The sequence below is a fragment of the Mizuhopecten yessoensis genome, unplaced genomic scaffold (assembly GCF_002113885.1).
Source record: "Mizuhopecten yessoensis strain PY_sf001 unplaced genomic scaffold, ASM211388v2 scaffold5789, whole genome shotgun sequence".
Lineage (NCBI taxonomy): Eukaryota > Metazoa > Mollusca > Bivalvia > Pectinida > Pectinidae > Mizuhopecten > Mizuhopecten yessoensis.
In genome coordinates, this window is record NW_018406224.1 from 1,085,599 (window position 1) to 1,111,603 (window position 26,005).

The 26,005-nt window shown below is 36.4% G+C and overlaps 2 protein-coding genes across 2 annotated transcripts in view; one reads left to right on the plus strand and one right to left on the minus strand.

Annotated features, from left to right (window-relative positions):
- The first annotated feature begins 319 nt into the window (after window positions 1-319).
- On the plus strand, window positions 320-7,183 carry LOC110451085 (NADH dehydrogenase [ubiquinone] 1 alpha subcomplex subunit 8-like). Its single transcript, XM_021498942.1, has 3 exons — window positions 320-503; window positions 4,128-4,306; window positions 6,797-7,183. Exons 1-3 carry the CDS (start codon window positions 369-371, stop codon window positions 7,005-7,007), a joined length of 525 nt encoding a protein of 174 aa, XP_021354617.1. The 5' UTR covers window positions 320-368; the 3' UTR covers window positions 7,008-7,183.
- A 5,416-nt stretch (window positions 7,184-12,599) lies between these two features.
- Window positions 12,600-26,005, minus strand: part of LOC110451086 (myeloid differentiation primary response protein MyD88-like) — a 23,871-nt gene continuing 10,465 nt past the window's right edge. The window contains exons 3-7 of the mRNA XM_021498943.1: window positions 20,111-20,173; window positions 18,427-18,477; window positions 17,879-18,068; window positions 16,402-16,493; window positions 12,600-15,328 (exon numbers count right to left, since the gene is read on the minus strand). Of these exons, the coding sequence (XP_021354618.1) occupies window positions 15,048-15,328; window positions 16,402-16,493; window positions 17,879-18,068; window positions 18,427-18,477; window positions 20,111-20,173 (677 nt within the window). The 3' untranslated portion in view covers window positions 12,600-15,047. The remainder of the gene's footprint in view (window positions 15,329-16,401; window positions 16,494-17,878; window positions 18,069-18,426; window positions 18,478-20,110; window positions 20,174-26,005) is intronic.

Consider the following 26,005-nt stretch of genomic DNA (forward strand, 5'->3'; position numbering starts at 1 on the left):
TGACCGTGTACCAATTTGGGTAGTGTACCAATTGTGGTAGCGTGACGTTATAGAGCAAACCTATCAAATCAAAACACATGAAGAATTCAAAACATGAAACCCTTTTAAAACACATCGTATTCCACTTTTTACCTTTTTTCTATAGCAAAATACAATAACAAAAAAATACCAATAATAATGACGGTAAGGGCTAGGCACCCGTTCTCCTTGAGTTCATTAATTAATTAATATACTGTTTGCGGACTACTCGTAACTTTGGCTCCTTTATTACGCTATTATCAAGATCAGATTGACGCTTACATAAATCGGTCCTCGGTGGTTTATTTGCAAGCGTCTGACTGAATAAGGTGTCCTTGACGGGTTGCAAAATGTCGGGCTCTTACACCAACGAGGATTATGTACCTAGCTTTGAGGAGCTTAAAGTACCAGAGTTACCGATCTCGTCATCTACTCTGCGTACAGCTAGTTTGTATATGGGCAAATATTGTGACGAACAATGCAAGGTAATGCTTCAGTCAAAACTTGATAGCAATACATGTACTGTATAGATATTCGTGGACATAAAAAAGCATATAAAATAATAAATTCTGTCTTTAAAAACGACACATCCGCGAAAAAAATGCAAGGTTTTGAAATAATAGTTGTAAACAACAAGTAAGGTTGATAGTCGTTACTAAAAAAAACAGGTAGATAACGCTTGATCAGCAAATATGGCTGTCTAATTTACGGGCAGGTAAGGCAAGATCCCACCGGTTCTTCATCTTCATCTTTTTTACTTCCTCCGTCAATACCGACGATTACGGAAGTGGGTCTTGTGCTGTTGTGCGTTAATTATTATGTACAGTGGTTTTTTTTTAAATTTTGTTATTTGCTATAGGATAAAAGCAGGTTAAAAGTAGTGAGTGTAAGGTATGTTGTAGGTTTAGTATATATTCGATTATGATATACATGTATGTGGTGCATGTCCTGAATTCTGCTAGTGTTCCTGATTGGATTATTGTTTTGGGTAGGAGGTTCCACTGTATTATGGTGTATGGAAAGAGTGAGTGTCTGTATGTGTCTTTGGATGTGTAGATATGTCTGTAACTAAGGTCGTGTCCTTGACATGTTCTGGTGTCTGCCGGGATGAGATTGTTGGTGTTCTACTTGTTGGTGTATTATTTTGTAGAGAAGAATAATGCGTGTTCTTGTTCTGTGTGTGTGTAGTGTTGGCCATTGCAAGTTGTGTATCATTCATATCTGTGACAGAGCTTGTGTTATGGTATTTGTTTAGGACATATCATGCTGCTCTTGATTTATGTTATTTCAACTTATTTGTATAATGTGGGTCCCAAACTGAAGTTTTGGTCTTACAATGGCCTTGTATGCATGTTCTTTTATGTGTGGTGAATTTATTTTTAGGTTGCGTTTCAGAAGGTTCCGGGTTGTTTCGCCCTAAAACAATTTTTTTAGGGCGAAACATTGTTTGGTATTTTCTTTTCATTTTTATTTGTTTTAAGTCACAAATCAAGTCTTCTTAATCTTTCATATCATTACAATCAGTTTTATTAAAAAAATATGTGTTTGTGTTGTTTTTAAGTACATTGTAAAGCAATAAACGGATTACGTTATTTTCTTCACGCCGACACACATTATAACATATATTGAATTTAATTTTAGAGATAAATAAGAATAGTGAAATGAAACAAAAATGGGGTATACAAAAATGTTATTTTCCTGTGTTAACACATTTAGTCTAGTGTACACATAATTGTCGCCGTGTGACGATGTTTTTCTTTACTTGATTTCGGCGCACGTCCGTGTTGTTTTTTGCTAATTGGAGGAGATCATTTTGCGAAGTTTTGATAGTACCGACCAATAAAAATTAATATGCTTATTAATTAATTTAGTTTCTTTATATGTCCATATCTTATCTATATATTATACGTATCTATGTACTTAGAGAAATTCATTTAGTTTCGTTATATATCCATAATGTTAAAAAAAGGTACAGGTGCATTTTATAAAGAACAACATTACTGGTTGTAAAGTGCAGTATATTCCGGATATTAGTATGTCCGTTGTCGGCTTCGGTTCTTCCAGCACCTAATTATACGTATATTATATCTGGATTCAAGAGAAGTATTTTTTAACTTTTAACATGATATTTATGACTTTAAGAAAAAAATTATTTTTAGGGCGAAACAACCTGGGGCGAACAGGTTTTGGGCGAAACAACCCTTAGGGCGAACGGGATTTGGGGCGAAACAACCCGTTACCGTTTCAGAAAACCTGGTGATTTATTTGCATTTGATGTGATGTGTTTGTCCCATTTTAAGTTGTCTTGAAGTGGGATGCCTAGGTATTTGTTTGAAGTTACATACTCTAGTGTGTGGTCATAGAGTGTGTATTGGTGTTTAATTTGTGTGCGTTTTGGTGATATAGTGTGTATGGTGCATTTGTCTGGGTGGAATTTCATGAGAGTTTTTACCGGTACGGTACACAGAGTAATCCGGGTAATGCGGAGTAAAGAAAGCTAAGTCACATGAGCATTATTGTTCGTAAATGTACTGTTAGTTTTTAGCTTTTTATTTTAAGATTGAGTTTTTACCAATAAGTAACAGGTTGGGCACAATGTCAACGTAGTGATAAATCTACATGCGAGTCCCAAGTCTTATACTCATAGAATTTTTTTGGGCTCACAAAATTTCTGGAAATACTTAAATTTAACATTGTGGGACTCATTGTTTTTAGCAATACAGTTGAAAAGAACCTGTAAAAATGAATTGAAGATTAATCACTGCGTCAACGGTGCACATGGTTAATAATCCTGCATTAGGGTAACTGAGTGTAGCAGGAGATGGAAAAAATCGAAAAATGCAATTCCATACCTGGGTTCGAACCCGGAACCCTCAAAACTCTAAACCAATAAAACAGACACTCTACTTATTGAGCTTATACCTGGTCACTGATGATTGACTCAGTCCAGTTCCCTACATTCCTAGCTCCCTCTTTTTCTAAGTCTTTGCCCCCGAATTAGATATCACTATTTACAACCCAGGTTCAGGTATCCCCCTGCCAAGCGTACACTAAATGCTTGAATCAAGGGTTGGTAACCGGCACCACCACGTGCACTGTAACAGGAGATGGAAAAATACAAGGCCAGACCTGGAACCCTCCAAATTCTAAATGGACACTCTAGTCTCTACCAATTGAGCTACCTGGTCGCTGAGATTGACCCAGTCCAGTTCCATGACATGAGGAACAATTTTAGTACTAAAATCAGGAATAAATTGAAACACATGAAGTTCTTTAAAAAATTATAAACCAAAAGGGTGTCCTACTTTAAAAACTACCAATAAAAAATACAATGAGGTACAATTCTGCACTAAAATATATCAAATCAGTTGTCAAAATGACAAATGTTATCACCTCTATTGCTTAAAGTGTAGGTATGGTAGTCTAGTGGTAGGATGCCGGGCTCATGACTGAAGGGATGCTGGTTCCAGTCACAGCACAGCACTGTGTTGTATCTTCGAGCAAGATACTTAACTCGCTTGTTCCAGTCTACTCAGCTGTAAATGAGTAAGTGGTTGGGCAGTGCTAGAATTGTAGAATGCTAGCTGTGAGTGCCAGAATGGCAGCACCAGCCACCAACTGAATGCTCCCTAAGGAACTGAGAAAGATATTGGCTGGTTGCAAAGGCCCTATAACCACATATAATAATTTGTGAACCGCTTTGGGACAACCTTCAAACTAGGTTGTGATAAAGGAGTATATAAGAACCTCAAATATTATTATATTATTAATAGTTAAAAATATCACACAAAAAAATCATGCTCACCTGTCACATTAAGTACATTTCTTTTTGTATTAAAATAGCAGAACTTAAAATTATAAATCTGGTAATAAAATGTAAAAAGTGTTCAGGGCTATGGCCAGAAAAAAAATCGGTACTAAGCCCTCCCCTAGGTTTTAATGTTTGTCCTTGTAAGTAAATATACCTGGTACTTTCATAATTCGTAATTGCTATTTAATAAACTGTACACTTGCATACATTTATATATAGGCTCTTTATCTCAGTTTTTAGGTTTAAATGACATTGAATACTATTTTCAACATTGATTTTATTGTGATTTTTTTTTCAGGAATTTATGTTATGTAATGAAGAGTTGAAGGACCCAATACGCTGTTTGAATGAGGGCAAGGAAGTAACTCGATGTGGATATGAATTCTTGAAAAAAGTACGATTGAATTGTAGAGAAGAATTCAATAACTATCACTCTTGTCTAGATCTACATGGTGGAAAGAGTATGCACTTCAGGAAGTAAGTTCAATTGTACCTCCAGTTGTCATTAGTAACACGCTTACTTTGGTACCTTTGATCTAAATATGAACATGGATTTGTAAATTGTCTGTTCATGTAAAGTTAATGATCAAAATTTAAAAATCATTATAGAGGAGTGCGAGTCTTTTTATGTTAACTAATCGGATGTCAGAGTGTCTACAAGACCCTTTTTTTGGAAATAGGAAAAATAATTGATGAAAACATTGAATGTCGAGATAAAGGCCAAGACTAAAAATGTATTTCCTTGTCCAACATTAATGTCCCATTAACAGGGATCAAGGATGTTGAATATTATGTCAGTTACTGACTTATATACATGTAGGTGTAATATTAGGGGACATGAACCGAAATAACAATATTGGCCAATGTGTTATTGCAGTTGTTTAGCATACTAGTAGGAAGTAAGAGATGGGTACCTGATCATACCATGATCTCAAAGTTGTAGAAAATGTTCATTATCTTTTGTAGCTCATATGTTTTTTTAAGGAATCGGTTGATTGATGCAGCCCTACAGATCATGGCTACATCACGATTGTTAAGGCTTTAGAATAAAATTGAACTCAAGTTGTTTACCTTATGACTCATACAATGTATGTTGTCAAGCTCTGTATCTACCCTGTGACTTAAAACTAGAGCTGTAACATCACATTTGATATTGATGATATTGTCGTAAGACCGCAAAGTTGTTACCAAATTCAATAACCGAATAGTCAATTTGGATGTTTATTCGACATGCTTTTATATGCTTTGTACGTGTATGGTCTACTGAATGCAGGTGAGACAGAGTCTGCTTAGGTTGAGGTCACCATGGCAAATTTCGTCAATATTGAACGTGATGTTACATGTTGACATTGTGAAGGATGTACTAGATTTTTACTGATGGTAAAGAGGTAGTGGATGGTTAGGGAGAAATGGTAGATTCAATGATCAGTGTCACTCTGCCAAGTACCGATATTAACAAAATTAGCTCACCTGGCATGAATAGCCACTTGAGCTTGTGGCATGGTGTGTTGTTTGTTGTCCATTCGTCCACTTTTTCTTTGAACAACTTCTTCTTATGAACTGGAGGACCTAAGGCCATGATATTTGGCAAGTAGGTACCTGGGACAAAGTGCTATAAAATTTCTTCAAATAAATGACCTTGATTTACCTTCAAGGTCACAGGGGTCAAATATGGAAAAACCTTTTAAACAACTAGGAGGCCCAGAGTAATTATATTTGGCCAGTAGGTACCTGGCACAAAGTGCTATACATTTTTTTCAAATAAATGTCCTTTACCTACTTTCAAGATCACAAGGGTCAAATGTGTTAAAAACCTTAAACAACTTCTTCTCAATAACAAAGTTGTCTAGAGCAAGTTGGTACCTGGGATAAAGTGCTATAAAGTCTCCTGAAATAAGTGGCATTGACCTACCTTCAAGGTCACAGGGGTCAAATATATAAAAAAAAAACCACCACACATTTAAATGTTTTCTTCTGAATAACCATGACCAGGAGGCCCAGGATCAGAAATGATGCTAGGCAAGGAGAAACCTGGCATGAAATAATGTGGTCTTTCCTCAAATGTTATTTTTTTACCTTCTTTCTTTCAAGATCATAAAGGGTAAATGTGTTAAATCATTTAAACAACTTCTTGAATAACCTACAACCCTAGAGCAATGGTACTTGGCCAGTAGGTACCTGGCATGAAGTGCTATAAAGTTTCCTCAAATAACATAGCAAAGGCGAAGAAGAACCAAGAGGCCTAGATTAATGACCTTGACCTGCTTTCAAGGTCAAAGGGGTCAAATATGTAAAACAAAAAACCTTTAAACAGCTTCGTTGGCTGTGATGCTATTTGAAAAGTAGCATGCTGGGATAGAGAAAGTAATATAAAGTTTCATTTAGTCTGGAACATTTTTAAGCCAATGAGACTCAAAATATGGAAATACTTGCAAAATTACTTTTATTGAGAACATTTCCCCAGGATTACTCAAATATATAGGTGCGTGATAAAGACCCTCTGGGCCTCTTATCTAGGCTCAAAATGAAATGTCCAAACATATATGTGATGCATTAAAGCTTCTTGCGACCCATGATACAGCAAAAAGTGATACCAGACTTTTTTGAATGAGCATCAAGCTTTGTGCAACCTACTGACATTTAGATAGATTGTATAATAAGTATTTCTGTTGCTTTGTGTTTGTTGTTTTTAGACATATTTCCATAAAGTATTGATTTTAAAAATAACAATCAAAATTTGGTATATATATACATTTTAGGATCTAACTTTATAAATAATTTTTAATGTTCCTTGGTATTTGTAATAACTGTGTACCAATCCAAATACTCAGGTCCAAACTCATGTGAGGCACATGCACCTTACAAAGTATTGTTTTATTTGCATTAATACTGATAATGTTCCCTTCTGACACTTATTACATGGTTTATATCTGGTTCTTGTATTGACAATACTAGTTCTTTTTACAGTTGTAGAGATTCACAACAGCCACTTGATGACTGTCTATTCAGGACCATGAACTTGGAGCGTCCAGAATCAGGCTACTTTGTTCAGCGCCGATTTCACTCCTCTACCCGTCCACCACCACCAGATTTGAGGAGGAAGTATGAGAGACTTCCACCCATGGCTGATCTTGCTGAAATGCCTAAGGAACAGAAACCGTATCCCTGCGACTGTTGAATAATTCTGTACAGTCCAAGCTTACATGCTGTCACAGATTTTGTAAGCCTGGTACAGCCGTATATACCTGGAACAGTCAGACTTAAACAAAAAGACATTCAGTGATGTAGATTATAATATTTTGCAGAAGACTGTGTTTCATGAGAATTTGTTTGTAAATATAAAAAAGTCATTTATTTGTGTTTTGGTTATCTTTGCAATACTTGAAGTGTTTTAAGCTTGCATGGTCTTTCAATGGCGCAGCTTCCTTCATCTATCCGTTATCTGTCCGGCATCTACTTTTTACTTAAACAACTTCTTCTGAGGTAGCATAGTACAGTAGAAATGGCCCGACTCTGATAAACAAGGCACATGTCGAGGAAATGTAAACACAGCGGATTTACCCTACACAACACATGTATACATGTATATATATTTGTAAACTGCATTACATTTACAATACATATAAAGTACTGAGAAGTGTATAAACCTCTTTTTTCTATGTATGTCACTTGTGTGAAAACCATGGTTACCACATCAAAAATTACCAAAAAAGCTAGCTTTTCATGTGTAGGCACCTTTTCGGATTATGGCCAAAATTTTATTCTCGAACCAAAAAAATCTTCTTTTTTTTTTACAAATGTGAATCTCACATAGCCCACTTCATCATGCTTATACCAATTTTAGTACAGTTTTATTTTTATATTTTTTTTACATATCATTATAATAGCCATTTAACAAAAATATCACCCATGGCCACAACCCTCTACTGTATACTGCTACCTGAATAACCAAATATAATATTTGGCCAGTGACATGCATTGATGAAGGGCTATCAACTTTGTTCAATGAATGTCCTTCGCCCATATTCAATTTTAAACAATTTCTTCAGAATTTCCAGAAAGCCATGGATGATGATATTTGGCAGATGACATGCTAGGATGGACAGCTACCAAGTTTGTTCAAATAAATGACCTTGACTTATATTCAAGGTCACAGGTCAACAGTGTTAAAACATTTTAAACAACTTCTTATGAATAACCAGAAGGCTGAGGATATTTATATTTGGCTAGTAATATGCTGGGATGAAGGGCTATCAGGTGTGCTCAAATGAATGACCTTCATTTGTATTCAAGGTCACAGGGGTCAGTTGTCTTGAAAAACATAAAAAAAAATCTTCTGAATAACCAAAAGGCCTAGGATGATGATATTTGGCCAGATACATGCTCAGATAAGAAACTATGAGGATTTTCTAACAAATGACCTTCACCTATATTGGTGATATTTTGTCAGAAGCATACTAAGATAAATAGCTATCAAGTTTGTTCATGTGAATGACCTTGACCCCCTTTTAAGGTAACATATGGTAAAATGTGTATCAACCTATAAATGATCTAATGTCAATAAACAACACGTTGAGGGTGGTGATGTTTGGCAAGTTGCATGCCCAGATGGAAGGCTATAAAGTTTGTTCGACTTCGGGACCTTGTTACACTTTTAAGGTCACATGTGTCAAATGTGTTTTAATCTTTTTACAGGTTCTTTTGAATGACCTAGAGTCATAGATACTGATATTCTGCAGGTGCTTTTTTTAGTCCTCTTTTAAGGTTACAAGTGTGAGATAAATACCAGGTGAGCGATGCAGGTCATTGTGCCTCTTATTATTAATATTTGTATTTCCTGGTATTTAAAGTGTTTTGATTAATAGTTGTGATGTATCAAGAGAACCCCCCTACTTGTAGTAATCCACACCACACCAGTACTGACCCTCAATTTCAAGGTCACAGGGGTCAAGTATGTCTAAACCTTAGAACGACTTCTTTTGAAAATCCGAAAGACCTGAAGTCATGATATTTGGCCAGTAGCATCCTATGATGAAGCCCGACAAAGTTTGCAAATGAAAATGATGTTGGCCTACTTTCAAGATCATGAAGGTCAAAACATTCAAAGGACTTCTTCTGAAGATCCATCTGAAAGGCCTAGAGTCATGATATATGGCCAGTAACATACTATGAAGGCGCACATCCAAGTTTGAGAATGAAAATGAGCTTGACCTACTTTCATGGTCACAGGAGTCAAATAAGTCTAAACTTTCAAACAACTTTTTCTGAAGATCTCAAAGGCCTAGAGTCGTGATATTTGGCCAGTAGCATCCTATAATTGACCCGATGGAGTTTGCGAATGAAAATAACATTGTCCTATACTATATATGTCCGTCATGCTTCCATAAACAATTCACATTTTTAGCTCACCTGGCCGGAAGGGCCATATGAGCTTATGCCGTACTGCGTAGTCCGTAGTCCGTCGTCTGTCCATCAACTTTTTCTTTTGAACGACTTCTTCTGAAGAACTGTTGGACCTAGGGTCATGATATTTGGTCAGTAGGTACCTGGGATAGAGTGCTATAAAGTTTCCTCATTAGAATGACCTTGACCTACTTTCAAGGTCACAGCGGTTAAATATGTTAAAAATTTCAAAAAACAATATCCTAAGAACCATTTGAACTAGAGTTATGATACTTGGGTATTTTATGTAAACCAGCAGTGCAAATATTTTTTTCAGTTACAGTTATGAGGTCAAAGGTCAACTTTAAGTGCTAGTTTGTGGTCAAATGTCAACTTTGGTTTAAAGCTTAACAGTCTTCTTCTCAAGTTCCATAAGGCCCAGGGTCATGATATTCGGCCAGTAAGTACCTGGGATGTGGTTCTATAAAGTTTCCTCATTAAAAATACCTAGACCTGCTTTGAAGGTCACAGGGGTCAAATATGTTAAAAATTTCAAACAACAATATCCTAAGAACCATTTAAACTAGAGTCATGATACATGGGTATGTTATGTAGACCAGCAGTTCTAATATTTTTCTCAGTTACAGTTATGAGGTCAAAGGTCAACTTGAAGTGCAAATCGGGATTCAAATGTCAACTTTGGTTAAAAGCTTTGAAATTTAAATTTTAAGTTTCAAACAACAATATCTTCAGAACCGTTTAAGAGATGTTAAAATGTCTTGTGTTCTAGTTACCAAATGGTCTTAAGTTACCTATATGTCAGTTGCATGTAACAAAAGAAACAGGTGAGCGATACAGGCCCTCTGGGCCTCTTGTTTACTTAGTCTCCAAAACTGCTGCACCCATTTCAATCAACAAGTTCTCATGGATGGAAATGTACATGTTCAAAGGTATAAGACGTTGGTTATGATGATGCTGATACAGAGGATACACTCAGGATGATGAGGTTGATGATGGTTTTGATGAAAATTATTAAAAATTGTTGATGATGATTTCAATGATGATGATGCATGTTTTAAGCTTGTCATGGAAGCTTATGCCTTACTGTGGCGTCTGTCGTCAGTCTGTCAACTGTTTCTTTTGAACGAATTCCTCTGAAGAACTTGAGGACCTAGGGTCACGACATTTGACTAGTATGTAGGTGGGATGGAGTGCTATGAAGTTTCCTCATTAAAATGACCTAGACCTACTTTCAAGGTGACAGGGGTCACATATTTTTAAACATTCAAACAACAGTATTTGAATGACCATAAGGACTAGAGTCATGATATTTAGATATGTGGTGTACACCAGCAATGCGAATCTTTTTCTACATTACAGTAATGACATCAAAGGTCAAATTTAAGTGCTAGCCGGAGTCAAAGGTCAACGTGTGTTAAAATTCAAATTTCAAACAACAATACCTTAAGAACCGTTTAAGAGATGTTAAAATGTCTTGTGTTCTAGTTACCAAATTTGGTCTTAAGTTACTTTTATGTCAGTTTCTAGTAACAAAAGAAGCAGGTGAGCAAGACAGGCCCCCTTGGCCTCTTGTTTTGCCGGGGTTCAAAACTAACACATGCAAATATACTAAATATAAAGAGTGCTGGTCCAAATTGTCCACTCGTAATTAGCTGTTTCCTCATCCTCGATATCTCAGTAGTTACGCTCACTTTCGCTCTCCGCACCATTGGAATGGGTCATCAAAATCGAAGTTTGGACTGTTTAGAGATGGCGGCTGCCAAAACAAGTAGAAGGTGAGTTCTCAGAATATCTTCGTTTTTTATTTACTTTAACCATTTTGAGTCACAATCAGGATGAGGAATTGTAAGCAGAATTTGCTGACATGTCCTTAAACGATTACTGATATTAAGAACATATGAACCACTTTCATCAGAGACTAATTTGTGCTTCGAATTTTCAGTATGTTTTGCCATGATTGAGCACTAAATGGTCAATGATATTCTGCGGTGTTTCATCCCCAAAGCTACGTTCGTAACAGTAGTGCAGCTTCATTCGTAAAATGTGCTTCTTTGTACATTTCAATCTACAGTCCCCACCGTACAATTTTACAACTTTGCATCCAATGTCACAACCGTACACAGTCGTAAGTTACGGAGTGTCCAAACCACATATATAAATACAGATTACCTCTTTAAAATGCATGTTTCTACTTGTTTATAGGACATTTTGCAGCCAGTTTAGATAATTGTTTATCTTTAAAGGTTTCTTAACATCATGGGTCCATAAATACTCAGAATTATTTTTTGAATCAACTCCAACTCTTCGACTGAACGTCTCGATTGCCGTCACCCTGTAAATACTACTTTAATATAGATGCTTTTCTGGAGTGGAATATTAGCATTTTATAACACTCTGATCTATTATCTTTTTCTTCAGTGCATCCGTTGATCGCTAAAAAGGGTTCAAGTAGAACAAACGAAGATGTTCAGAGAACTTACATTCTACTTGTTTTGGCAGCCGCCATCTTTTAAACAGTCCCAACTTTTTTCAACGTTCAGGCTACACTATACAGTTGACTTTGTGCCTTTGATGTACCTCAGAAGAATTCGTCGGTCGCGCAACAGTAAAAACTAGCTTTGAAGTCGAGCCTCGCTTTTAATATCTTCAAAGGACAGGCATCAGCATTAACGATTGGTCCGGTTTGTTTTTACCTGAGAGCATTCGCGTGCCCTCAATTTCCAGGGGATCAGAGAGCGAAAGTGAGCGTAACCCATGTATTATCGAGGACTCGCCTACCAGAAAAGCATAAGTTCATAGTCCAATGCCAGCTTTTTCTTTTAAACCAGATAACCAGATATTCTGTATATCTTTTCATATTTTCAAGAGTTGTTTATTTTAAAACATGGCATTCTCTGGTTTAGTGCAAGAAAGTTTGATAACAGTCCACTTTGTGAAAAATGTATTGCAGAAACTGAAGCAGCATGATCTTGATCTTCGGTCATTTTTTCTTGGCGTCTATTTGAGCAACTGGCAATCAAATACGAGTACTCGGCATATGTTGATAATACGTACACCAGTCACTGTCGAAACACAGCGATAGTTAAATGATGGTAATCCCTTATAGTAAATTTTATAGAAGTTAAAATTATCGTTCTTGAACAACCGCGACACAGAGCTGTAATTGGGTAATTCAATGGATTATTAAATACTGCACATTGGTCCACATGCACTAATACAAATGATGGTGATAAACCCAAGCAGACTCAAGATACACAAAGGACGATAACTTAAGAAGTAATTTACATAATGGGCCATTATGTCTGATATACATATACAGCAACTGTATTTGGGAGTGGCTAAACACTTCAAGGAAATCAAATGAAAATTGACAATGACATTTTTTTTTATTCTTGCAAACACAGTTTAGAGAATTTTACAAACAGTCGTACAAATAGTGATATTCATCTCGAATTTCATAGTTCAAAAACTTTACAGCTTCTCTGTTCTCTAGGCATATTGTTCCATATACTCTGTTGAATTGGTATTGTAACATTACATAGTCCAAACATAGTAGGAATTAGTTGATTATTAGATATGTAAAACTATTTCGAGTGAAATGAACCAAAACCATTTTGAAGTTATTCATAATTTATATATTACTGCCATTATAGGTAACACGTTCGTTTTTCAGAGATTCTGCCTTTTATACCAAAACTCATGCATTTAGTGTAATTGATAGTAATTTTAAGGTGCCATAGTTATGAATAAGAACTTGTTTTTGTAAATCTTCCACAGAATCTGAAAGTAAATGTTATCATCTGCATGTAACATTATACACATGCACAATTTGATATATACTTGTAACTCATTCTTTAGTTTTCCCGCCTAATTCAAAAGGCTTTTACATTCATGTTATTTCAGAAAGTCTTTTAGATCCTTAAAGAAATGGGGATAGATTTCACCCCTGTCTTCCATCAGAACTACAAGAAAAAACATTCGAGAATGTGCCACTTTTAATAACGTTAGCCTTTATTCCATTGTACATATTAGCGCTAACTTTGAAACATATTCCATCTTAGTGATTTTTTTTATCAATTTGTTCCACAGTCCTATTCTCAAGACAAGGTATGTATAGAAATGGTTATATAAACAGTTCATGAAATATATTATCAATGATGGAGTATGTCTACGCAACCCTGCTTAGTTTTCAAGTATAAGTTCTGCGTTATCTGCATTTTTATTAAGACGTTCATTAACCTGATTTTAGTACGAGTAGTGTAAACAGAAATAGATCAGCCGACATATATCTCTCATTATCTGTATAGATCTATTCCCTAATGAGGCTGAATTTACATATAGAAAAAGGGAGAATTACGTACAGTATGACAACAATAGGCCTGTTCGTTTATTCAATGTAACATTTTCGTATATTAATCCTGGCGAACTTGCAAAGTTTGTGCAGATTACTAGCATCAGATTATTAGGTCCGACCTTATTTCATAAGCGAACAACTCTGGTCCAGCCGGTTCAACCGTCTGGATCGCGATAAACGAAAGCGGCCATGGTAAAACACTCGCTGTCAAACGTGACGACATTGAAGTCACATTTATTCACTCTCCTTTCCTCATTAGTAACAGTCTAGCCAATTCTACAAACGGAGATTACATGTCAGCAATTTGTTTAAAACATCAGCCGTGTTGACCAATTTAATCTATAAAGAGTGCGTCGGTCTACAGTCGTATGCAAAATTAAAGGATACAAGCATTTTTTCTATATATTTCGTGCACTTTCACACTTTTCAGTGATTCAAAGGTCAATTAAACACAAAAAAACGGAATGTACTCTAAATAAACCGCGAATAATCTACTATACACAATCCCTGTGGAAATCAACTCTTATTGATTGACTTTTTTTCTCTTAGAAATTATAACACCACTGTATCAGCCAATCAAAAGCGACGTTACAAACGGCGACGTCATTTTTTTTTACGTTAAGGGCTGATAACATATTTATTTTGGCCAAAGAAAAGGTTTGTTACCAGCGAGATTAAATTGCGTTATATTGAAAGATAATTTCTGGATTTTTGTTTTACTTACAAAAATTTTGCGCTACAATTGACTACCGGAAAAATCGATGGAAAATGAAATAAAATAAAATGTATAAAATACGGAAGAGAAGAATACTTGTTTCTTTGATTTGGCACGAGGCTGTACATTTTATGACATGTTTTGCTTTATCAACGAGATTTCAGTGTCTAGCTTACAAATTTTACCACACAGAACGTCTTAATTCGCCGGTGAACTAAAATGTTTCTACAGTATTCACCGGATATATCATGACGGATTCCACATTTGGGGCAGGAAAGGCTGACCCTTCCGGAACACCTGGTCACGCCTCCTCTTTTAAGGGTTTTATGGTGTCGTTCAAGTCGTGTCCACTCACTTGAACTGAAGATATCATCGTTTAATGACGATGTTGTACATTTTGATCTATTTTACCTGCTCACAAATCATCAGAAACCCTGCATTATACAGCTTCCAATCAATCATTCAAATGACAGGCATCTATTTGCTTTGGTGTCCGTAACGTAACGTTCAGGTATCGTTTTTGTCCAATCTTTGTTAGTTATATTTCACACACCATATATATCATAAAATATTGATAAAGCGCCCTATCCATCTAGCATAAGCCATTTAAGTCCGTTGTTCACTATATAGATTTATAACTCGAAAAACAAGTACGTCAAACTATTCATATTTTTAACCAGATCACACATTCCTCATTTGTATATCAACTGTCATATTTTACATGTCTTCTTCCCCCTCACTGACCATCACTTTTGCTGCTTGTGGGTTTTTCGCGCGAAAAGTTTTGAGAAAAAATTAGTTTTTCTCTCCTTCTTGTCATCTTTGGCCGCACTTTGACCATGCGTCGCCTTCGTGCCTTCGCCCTCTTCCCAATCTGGGCTGACGTCCTTGACAGCCTTCAGTAGACGTTTCCAGTTCCAATCTACCATGTCCTCTTTAGTGAAATCACAAAGCGTCACGTGACGAAGTAGGTTCGGGACGTCCATTTTACTTACAATAACTGGGACTAACTTCTTCTGCTTCGTTGCTGTGAAAAAATATCGTCATCATTATCGTCACTAAATACATTGTACAGACGGGTAACATTTAGATTTGTCACCCAGTAGTGATATCGGTAGTGGCGCACACATTTGTTGAAATTACTTCCAATGACGCCTAAGGAAATCAGCTAAGTATTGTGAAAGTTTGAATATTTAGAGTATCATTTCAAATGAAGAGAATTGAAAAAAGTATGACTTTAGATAAAAGTTAATATTAAACGTCGGTTACCCTATAATCTTACACTGCATGATACAAAACGTGAACTCCTCGCCTGTCAGACCAAGTGTAAACAACAGAATCTATAAAGTAATCATCAAAGTCAATTACAATTGAATACTTTGTGGTGAAAGCAATCAAAGAAATCGTTGCGTGAATTATGCTAATCAGACAATTTTATTTTTCTATAAGCGATATTTTTCGAAAAGTTACTATGTCCCGTTCCACTACTTTAAAATGTATACCCTTCTAAACAAAAATATAATTAGGGAAGAAGTTGAAGCTCCAACTTTGAGCTCGTATAGTCATCCACAATCATGCAAGGGGCTTGGGCATACTAGTCGCCTCTAACGATCATGCAGCGGGAACCTGCACGAGTTGACATTTCCCGAGATAGCAACATGAATTATTTTGCGACGAACAGTGCACTTGACGAAAAGCAACATGGTACAGTAAATTTTCGTGTTCTTTGTCTTTTTGCACTATTAGTCCCCAAGGTTGATCGTAAATTTGTAGCCGGTTTTTATTCTGGCATGTTAAACATAACTTACTAGCTTAAAGATATTGTCTTTTATAAATGATATTTTGTAACGTCATTAAGGGCCTTAAAACAACACTACTGACATATTGAATTTTAGTCTTTTAAACTTCAATAGCACTGATGAATGCCAGTATGAAACAGTAAGTGTTAACTGTTTTTGTCTTTCGACATCGATTTTCTAAATTTTTCTTTACCGGCTTCGTATTTGTGATTATTTTAGTAATAATGCATTACAATACATAGTTTGTGACTCGTAACGAGTGACACGTGACTGAGGATTGAAGAACATCTGTTGGTCCTACCTGGTGATAGAGCATGCGCAAACTTTGTCATGAAGTCGCACTCGACACTCTTATGGTACTCCTCCGACAGCACAATTATCATGAGGCGGCATCTGTAAAAAAGTAAATCAATATCATAATTTCGGCACGACAAATACAAAATCCCAATAATATTTATATTTTTAATGATGCTTACTTGCGAGAACCATTAAAACCACTATTTTTTACCAATATAGGTCCGCATAGTCAAAACATAGCTTTCATATTCACTATTTTTTATCTCTTAGTTGGAGATGAGAATCACATGCGTTGTTAATTATGAAATCAAGTAAATCGGAGGAACTGCATCAATACACATCAGACATAGGCTGGTTAATCACATTCACACAAATTCAACCTGTGGGACACATAGAGACATCTTCTGTTTTTATTGATTATTTGATTTAATTTGTGTTTTTCAGAAGTATTTCATTCGTATGTTTTATAATGAATCAGTTGCTGCAAAGGACATTTTGTTCAAAACCGTTTTGGATACTAGTAATCGCACAAGGACATGTAGCGACTTTTGCCTTAGTGGTCAAAGTCATATCACGGAAATGGCTGACAGCTGTATTTACGATTAACTCAAACAGATCTTGCTATTGTCCGTAACAACAACAACCTTTCATTTTACTTTTAAATAGGTATTCGATATTTGCAAATAGATAAACACAATCATCGAGACATAGGAGTTTCGGCGTAAAGAAAACAAATGGAGGGAGATTGATATTAGCATGGAAAGGGCGTATATTTTGTCCAATATTTTCTCTAATTGATTGCAACTTGTCATATTCATAACTCATGAAAATATAATTAACGTTCTTTCAAGAGTTAATCCTATGTATAACCTCCGAGGTATGCTGCAATACCGTGATAAAGTTTGGCGTAGTTAGACACAAATATGGTTATTTGTTATCACCATTTTGCCGTGTAATATGCTGACGTACTCTTTTCTGATTTATCTATGAAATTCATAAATATTTATTGTAAACCAGTTTTTAATTAGATTTCCAACACAATTCACTAAAAGTAAGAATTATCATCTTGCTTCGAAAATGCGCCTTTCTCGTTGAATGACTGGATCACAATTGAGTGCAAATACAAATATCTCAGTACATACAGTAGACGGCAGCATTTGACAATACCCAAATCCTGATACAGTTCTTCATCTTCACAATCTGATACAACAATCTGTCTTTCAGCCCAAAACAAAGAACATATACTGAATGTGGTGTCCGGACATTTTGTCTTGGCGTGTATTGCCTACGACAGATTTGTTTAATATGTTCACAGTCACAGTTCAGTGACAACGTAGTGACATTTGACATCACATGAAATACATCGACATCACGTTCTGTACAAGTGAGGTTTATCTGGTTATCCTCGAAGTGTCCGGATTGACACGATTCGACATAATCAACAGAAACAGGCATCATGATTGGAGTCTGAAAGCACTTACCGTATTTTGATAAGAGTTGCGTACGAGTGGTACTGTGCTTGTCCAGGCAGGTCGTCCCTTGTTGGTATACATAATTTAAAATGATTATCCTCTAGCTTCGTAGCCATCTTTTCGACGAAACGCGCATCAGATACGCTTTCCGAGTTCCAACAAACGAAAACGTCGTAATATTGGGGGCATCCGTATTTAACTATTGAGTGAATTAATGACACACATTGAAAACATTTTAAAACATTTGTACAGTACCATAGATTTAAATGGAAAATAACACCGACATTGAAAGCTACATTGCTGTATCTTGAAAATATTTTGATAAAACAAATGCTGTTATAAGCATGACAACCGAAACTTGTTTTAATATATACCCCATATAATTACAGGACGTCATATCAACATGCATCAAATTTAGTCTACAAAACTGTTCATCTTGGTTGCAGAATTCCTATTAAGTTTAATACATTCTTTTACAAACTTTGAAAGATGTTTTGAAGAACATAAGGACAACTTTGAGCGCCCAAACAGTAGCCGTTTGTTTACTTAATACGTACTGTCCTCTTTCGTTAGCACCAGCTGGTCATCAATGACGATACCGTCCTTCGCTAGAATGAAAATTATATTTGATAAACAGTAAATAATAAAACGTGACTTTTGTTGGAAACATGCTATATACAGTGCGTCCGCCAATTTTTTCTTTGCATTATCCGTGCTACGAACGATACATATATAGTACCTATAACTCATATCCACATATCGAGTCCAGGGTAAGCACTGAAGAGTTGTTTTATCATAAGTGTCGGCCAAGCGAAAAGAATGTTTTAATAGGACAACGATTTAGAAGGCAAGGGTCGATATAATGTCAGCAATGGACACAAACAGCTCTGTCCTAGGGTTACTGGAATGCTTAATATACACAAACAGTTCTGTCCTAGGGTTACTGGAGTGCTTAATATACACAAACAGTTCTGTCCTAGGGTTACTGGAGTGCTTGATATACACAAACAGTTCTGCCCTAGGGTTACTGGGGTGCTTAATATACACAAACAGTTCTGTCCTAGGGTTACTGGAATGCTTAATATACACAAACAGATCTGTCCTAGGGTTACTGGAATGCTTAATATACACACAGAGTTCTGTCTTAGGGTTACTGGAATGCTTAATATACACAAACAGCTCTGTCCTAGGGTTACTGGAATGCTTAATATACACAAACAGCTCTGTCCTAGGGTTACTGGAATGCTTAATATACACACACCGTTCTGTCCTAGGGTTACTGGAATGCTTAATATACACACAGAGTTCTGTCTTAGGGTTACTGGAATGCTTAATATACACAAACAGATCTGTCCTAGGGTTACTGGAATGCTTAATATACACACACCGTTCTGTCCTAGGGTTACTGGAATGCTTAATATACACACAGAGTTCTGTCTTAGGGTTACTGGAATGCTTAATATACACAAACAGATCTGTCCTAGGGTTACTGGAATGCTTAATATACACCAACAATTCTGTCCTAGGGTTACTGGAATGCTTAATATACACCAACAATTCTGTCCTAGGGTTACTGGAATGCTTAATATACACAAACAGATCTGTCCTAGGGTTACTGGAATGCTTAATATACACACAGAGTTCTGTCTTAGGGTTACTGGAATGCTTAATATACACAAACAGCTCTGTCCTAGGGTTACTGGAATGCTTAATATACACAAACAGATCTGTCCTAGGGTTACTGGAATGCTTAATATACACCAACAATTCTGTCCTAGGGTTACTGGAATGCTTAATATACACCAACAATTCTGTCCTAGGGTTACTGGAATGCTTAATATACACACAGAGTTCTGTCTTAGGGTTACTGGAATGCTTAATATACACAAACAGCTCTGTCCTAGGGTTACTGGAATGCTTAATATACACAAACAGCTCTGTCCTAGGGTTACTGGAATGCTTAATATACACACAGAGTTCTGTCCTAGGGTTACTGGAATGCTTAATATACACAAACAGTTACTAGTATGTCGTAGACTTACTGGTTCGACGGATGCATTACTCAACAAGGGCTTTTTGATAGGCTTGCCTTGACAGTCAATCGAATATGATTAAGAAATAATTGATGAAATGAAAAGACATATCGCAATCATTGTCATAAAAGAAGTATTATGCTTAACAACACATACACAATAATGGTAAATTCATGTGCTGTGGTTATCTACATGAGTATCTACTAACCTAGCTTATTACAGGAGTGTGACGGCTTTTCACGGCGTCGTAATTCATTGTCAATGTCTATACCTGCAATGAAAACATGACACAAAAATGACAAGTTTAAAAAGTTTAAAAATGCTTTTATCCATCTATACTTAAATACCAGAGTATTCTAATTTCGTTTTTAATATTTGAGAACAGCCTTGTGTTATAAAGTTCTTTCAAGATGACTGCTAGAGATACAGGTATAACGTGTCTAAAAGTTGTACCATGACACAATGTATGCACGTATTTATAAAAGTCGCCTTCGCCAGCAGCAGCAGCAGCAGAACTTGTATTATAGGTACTATGCTTTTTCATGTTTTTATGTACTTTGACCTGACAATGTTTACTCTGTTATGCGCCCCTTTTCCTGTTAATGTGTGCTTTGTCTTGTTAATGTGATCTTCGTTATATGTATTTTGTCCTGTTTATGTAAACTTTGTCCCGTTTATGTGTCCTGTTTATGTAAACTTTGTCCCGTTTATGTGTCCTGTTTACGTGGACTTTGTCACAACGTCCGTTTTATGTGTACTTCATAGTGTGTATTTTGTCAGTGTGTTTTTACACACATTTATATGTATGTGGAAACTTTCCTGTGTTATGTTTTCTTTTTCCTTCATTATCTGGACTTTGTCTCGTTTATGTTTATAATTTCCCGATATATGTGTACTTTATTTTGTTTATGTGAACTTTGTCCTGTTTTATGTGTACTTTACTGTGTTATGTGTACGTAGTGCTGCGCTAAGTGTTCTTTGTACCGTTTATAAGAACATTGGCCTGTTTTATGTGGTGTTTGTCCTGTGTCATGTGTACTTTCCCGTGTTATGTGTATTCTCCTGTGTTATGTGTATTCTCCTGTGTTATGTGTATTTTCCTGTGTTATGTGTACTTTCCTGTGTTTTGTGTACTTTGTCCTGTGTTATGTGTACTTTCACGTGTTATGTGTACTTTCCTGTGTTATGTGTAATTTGTCCTGTGTTATGCGTATTTTCCTGTGTCATGTGTACTTCGTCCTGTGTCATGTGTACTTTCCTGTGTTATGTGTAATTTGTCCTGTGTTATGCGTATTTTCCTGTGTCATGTGTACTTCGTCCTGTGTCATGTGTACTTTCCTGTGTTATGTGTATTCTCCTGTGTTATGTGTATGTTCCTGTGTTATGTGTACTTTCCTGTGTTATGTGTGCTTTGTCATATGTTATGTGTACACATCTGTGTTATGTGCACTTTGTCATATGTTATGTGTACACATCTGTGTTATGTGCACTTTGTCATATGTTATGTGTACACATCTGTGTTATGTGTACTTTCCTGTGTTATGTGTTCTTTCCTGTGTTATGTGTACTTTTCTGTGTTATGTGTACTTTGTCAGTGTTATGTGTACTTTGTCATATGTTATGTGTACTTTCCTGTGTTATGTGTAATTTGTCCTGTGTTATGCGTATTTTCCTGTGTCATGTGTACTTCGTCCTGTGTCATGTGTACTTTCCTGTGTTATGTGTATTCTCCTGTGTTATGTGTATTTTCCTCTGTTATGTGTACTTTCCTGTGTTATGTGTACCTTCCTGTGTTATGTGTACTTTTCTGTGTTATGTGTACTTTCCTGTGTTATGTGTTCTTTCCTATGTTATGTGTACTTTCCTGTGTTATGTGTAATTTGTCCTGTGTTATGTGTACTCTCATGTGTTATTTGTACTTTGTCCTGTGATATGTGTACGTTCCTGTGTTATGTGTACTCTACTGTGTTATATGTACTTTCCTGTGTTGTGTACTTTCCTGTGTTATGTGTACTTTTCTGTGTTATGTGTACTTTCCTGTGTTACGTGTACTTTGTCCTGTGTTATGTGTACTTTCACGTGTTATGTGTACTTTCCTGTGTTATGTGTATTCTCCTGTGTTATGTGTATTTTCCTGTGTTATGTGTACTTTCCTATGTTATGTGTACTTTCCTGTGTTATGTGTAATTTGTCCTGTGTTATGCGTATTTTCCTGTGTCATGTGTACTTCGTCCTGTGTCATGTGTACTTTCCTGTGTTATGTGTAATTTGTCCTGTGTTATGTGTACTCTCATGTGTTATTTGTACTTTGTCCTGTGATATGTGTACTTTCCTGTGTTATGTGTACTTTCCTGTGTTATGTGTTCTTTCCTTTGTTATGTGTACTTTTCTGTGTTATGTGTACTTTCCTGTGTTATGTGTACTTTCCTATGTTATGTGTACTTGGTCCTGTGTTATGTGTACTATCCTGTGTTATGTGTATTTTCCTGTGTTATGTGTAATCTCCTGTGTTATGTGTATTTTCCTGTGTGATGTGTACTTTCACGTGTTATGTGTACTTTCTTGTGTTATGTGTTCTTTCCTGTGTTATGTGTGCTTTGTCATATGTTATGTGTACACATCTGTGTTATGTGCACTTTGTCATATGTTATGTGTACTTTCCAGTGTTATGTGTTCTTTCCTATGTTATGTGTACTTGGTCCTGTGTTATGTGTAATTTGTCCTGTGTTATGTGTTGTGTACTTTGTCCTGGGTTATGTGTAATCTCCTGTGTTATGTGTATTTTCCTGTGTGATGTGTACTTTCACGTGTTATGTGTACTTTCTTATGTTATGTGTACTTTGTCATATGTTATTTGTACTTTCCTAAGTTATGTGTGCTTTCCTGTGTTATGTGACTTTGTCCTGTGTTATGTGTAATCTCCTGTGCTATGCGTACTTTGTCCTGTGTTATGCGTATTTTCCTGTGTCATGTGTACTTTCGTGTGTTATGTGTAATCTCCTGTGCTATGCGTACTTTGTCCTGTGTTAGGTGTGATTTCCTGTGTTATGTGTACTTGGTCCTGTGTTATGTGTACTCCCATGTGTTATTTGTACTTTCCTAAGTTATGTGTACTTTCCTATGTTATGTGTACTTTGTCCTGTGTTATGTGTATTTTCCTGTGTCATGTGTACTTTCCTGTGTTATGTGTACTTTCCTGTGTTATGTGTAATTTGTCCTGTGTTATGTGTACTCTCATGTGTTATTTGTACTTTGTCCTGTGATATGTGTACGTTCCTGTGTTATGTGTACTCTACTGTGTTATATGTACTTTCCTGTGTTATGTGTACTTTCCTGTGTTATGTGTATTTTCCTGTGTTATGTGTACTTTCCTGTGTTATGTGTACTTTCCTGTGTTATGTGTACTTTCCTGTGTTATGTGTACTTTGTCCTGTGTTATGTGTACTTTCCTGTGTTATGTGTACTTTGTCCTGTGTTATGTGTACTCTCTCCTGTGTTATATGTACTTTCCTGTGTTATGTGTACTTTCCTGTGTTATGTGTATTTTCCTGTGTTATGTGTACTTTCCTGTGTTATGTGTACTTTCCTGTGTTATGTGTACTTTCCTGTGTTATGTGTACTTTCCTGTGTTATGTGTACTTTCCTGTGTTATGTGTACTTTCCTGTGTTATGTGTACTTTCCTGTGTTATGTGTACTTTCCTGTGTTATGTGTTCTTTCCTGTGTTATATGTACTTTCCTGTGTTATGTGTACTTTCCTGTGTTATGTGTATTTTCCTGTGTTATGTGTACTTTCCTGTGTTATGTGTACTTTGTCCTGTGTTATGTGTACTTTCCCGTGTTATGTGTATTTTCCTGTGTTATGTGTATTCTCCTGTGTTATGTGTATTTTCCTGTGTTATGTGTACTTTCCTGTGTTATGTGTACTTTCCTGTGTTATGTGTACTTTCCTGTGTTATGTGTAATTTGTCCTGTGTTATGTGTACTCTCATGTATTATTTGTATTTTGTCCTGTGATATGTGTACGTTCCTGTGTTATGTGTTCTTTACTGTGTTATATGTACTTTCCTGTGTTATGTGTACTTTCCTGTGTTATGTGTATTTTCCTGTGTTATGTGTACTTTCCTATGTTATGTGTACTTTGTCCTGTGTTATGTGTACTTTCCTGTGTTATGTGTACTTTGTCCTGTGTTATGTGCACTTTGTCATGTGTTATGCGACTTTCCTAAGTTATATGTACTTTCCTTTGTTTTGTGTACTTTGTCCTGTGTTATGTGTACTTTCCCGTGTTTTGTGTACTTTGTCCTGTGTTATGTGTATTCTCCTGTGTTATGTGTATTTTCCTGTGTTATGTGTACTTTCCTATGTTATGTGTACTTTCCTGTGTTATGTGTACTTTCCTGTGTTATGCGTATTTTCCTGTGTTATGTGTACTTTCCTATGTTATGTGTACTTTCCTGTGTTATGTGTACTTTGTCATATGTTATGTGTACACATCTGTGTTATGTGTACTTTCCTGTGTTATGTGTATTCTCCTGTGTTATGTGTATTTTCCTGTGTTATGTGTACTTTCCTGTGTTATGCGTATTTTCCTGTGTTATGTGTACTTTCCTATGTTATGTGTACTTTGTGCTGTGTCAAGTGTACTTTCCTGTGTTATGTGTACTTTGTCCTGTGTTATGTGTATTTTCCTGTGTTATGTGTACTTTCCGATGTTATGTGTACTTTGTCCTGTGTCATGTGTACTTTCCTGTGTTATGTGTACTTTGTCCTGTGTTATGTGTACTTTGTCATGTGTTATGTGTATTTTCCTTTGTTTTGTGTACTTTGTCGTGTGTTATGTGTAATCTCCTGTGTTATGTGTACTTTGTCCTGTGTTATGTGTATTTTCCTGTGTCATGTGTACTTTCCTAAGTTATGTGTAATTTGTCCTGTGTTATGTGTACTCTCATGTGTTATTTGTACTTTGTCCTGTGATATGTGTACTTTCCTGTGTTATGTGTACTTTCCTGTGTTATATGTACTTTCCTGTGTCATGTGTACTTTTTCCTGTGTTATGTGTACGTTCCTGTGTTATAAGTACGTTGTCCTGTGTTATGTGTACTTTGTCCTGTGTTATGTGTACTTTCCTGTGTTATGTGTACTTTCCTATGTTATGTGTACTTTCCTGTGTTATGTGTACTTTGTCCTGTGTTATGTGTACTTTCCTGTGTTATGTGTACTTTTCTGTGTTATGTGTACTTTGTCATGTGTTATGTGTACTTTGTCCTGTGTTCTGTGAATTTTCCTGTGTCATGTGTACTCTCCTGTGTTATGTGTACTTTACTGTGTTATGTGTACTTTCCTGTGTTATGTGTACTTTCCTGTGTTATCTTTACTTTGTCCTGTGTCATGTGTACTTTCCTGTGTTATGTGTACTTTCCTGTGTTTTGTGTACTTTGTCCTGTGTTATGTGTACTTTCCTGTGTTATGTGTACTTTCCTGTGTTATGTGTACTTTCTTGTGTTTTGTAGATTTTGTCCTGTATTTTTGTGTGTTCCGGACCCGTTTCGTGTGTACTTTGTCTTATTTCATTAAACCGCTGATTGGAATTTGACTAAATTTGACTGGAAGCATCCCTCGGTGGTGGGGATTAAAAATTTTACAAATGGTTGGGGTGACCCCCCCCCCCCCCAGGGGGCTGAGGGGCGGGGCCAAAAGGGGGCAATTTGGCTATATTGCTTTAAGCGACTTCTTCTCTGGAACTAAAGGATGGATATCAACCATATTTCACTGGAAGCATCCCTATCTGGTGGTGATTCAAAATTGTACAAATAGTGGGGCTGAACCCCAGGGGGCTGAGGGCAGGGCCAAAAGGGGGCAATTTGGCTATATTGCTTTAAGCGACTTTTTCTCTGGAACTAAGGGATGGATATCAACCATATTTCACTGGAAGCATCCCTAGGTGGTGGGGATTTAAAATTGTACAAATGTTGGGGCTGACCCCCCAGAGGGCTGAGGGGCGGGGCCAAAAGGGGGCAATTTGGCTATATTGCTTTAAGCGACTTTTTCTCTGGAACTAAGGGATGGATATCAACCATATTTCACTGGAAGCATCCCTAGGT

Bases quoted from the DNA above. Each gene is read 5' to 3' on its own strand.
- LOC110451085 (XM_021498942.1), top strand. From the start codon at position 369: ATGTCGGGCTCTTACACCAACGAGGATTATGTACCTAGCTTTGAGGAG. The intron at 504-4,127 runs GTAATGCTTCAG...TTTTTTTTTCAG, and splicing joins ATTGTGACGAACAATGCAAG to GAATTTATGTTATGTAATGA. The intron at 4,307-6,796 runs GTAAGTTCAATT...TTCTTTTTACAG, and splicing joins AAGAGTATGCACTTCAGGAA to TTGTAGAGATTCACAACAGC.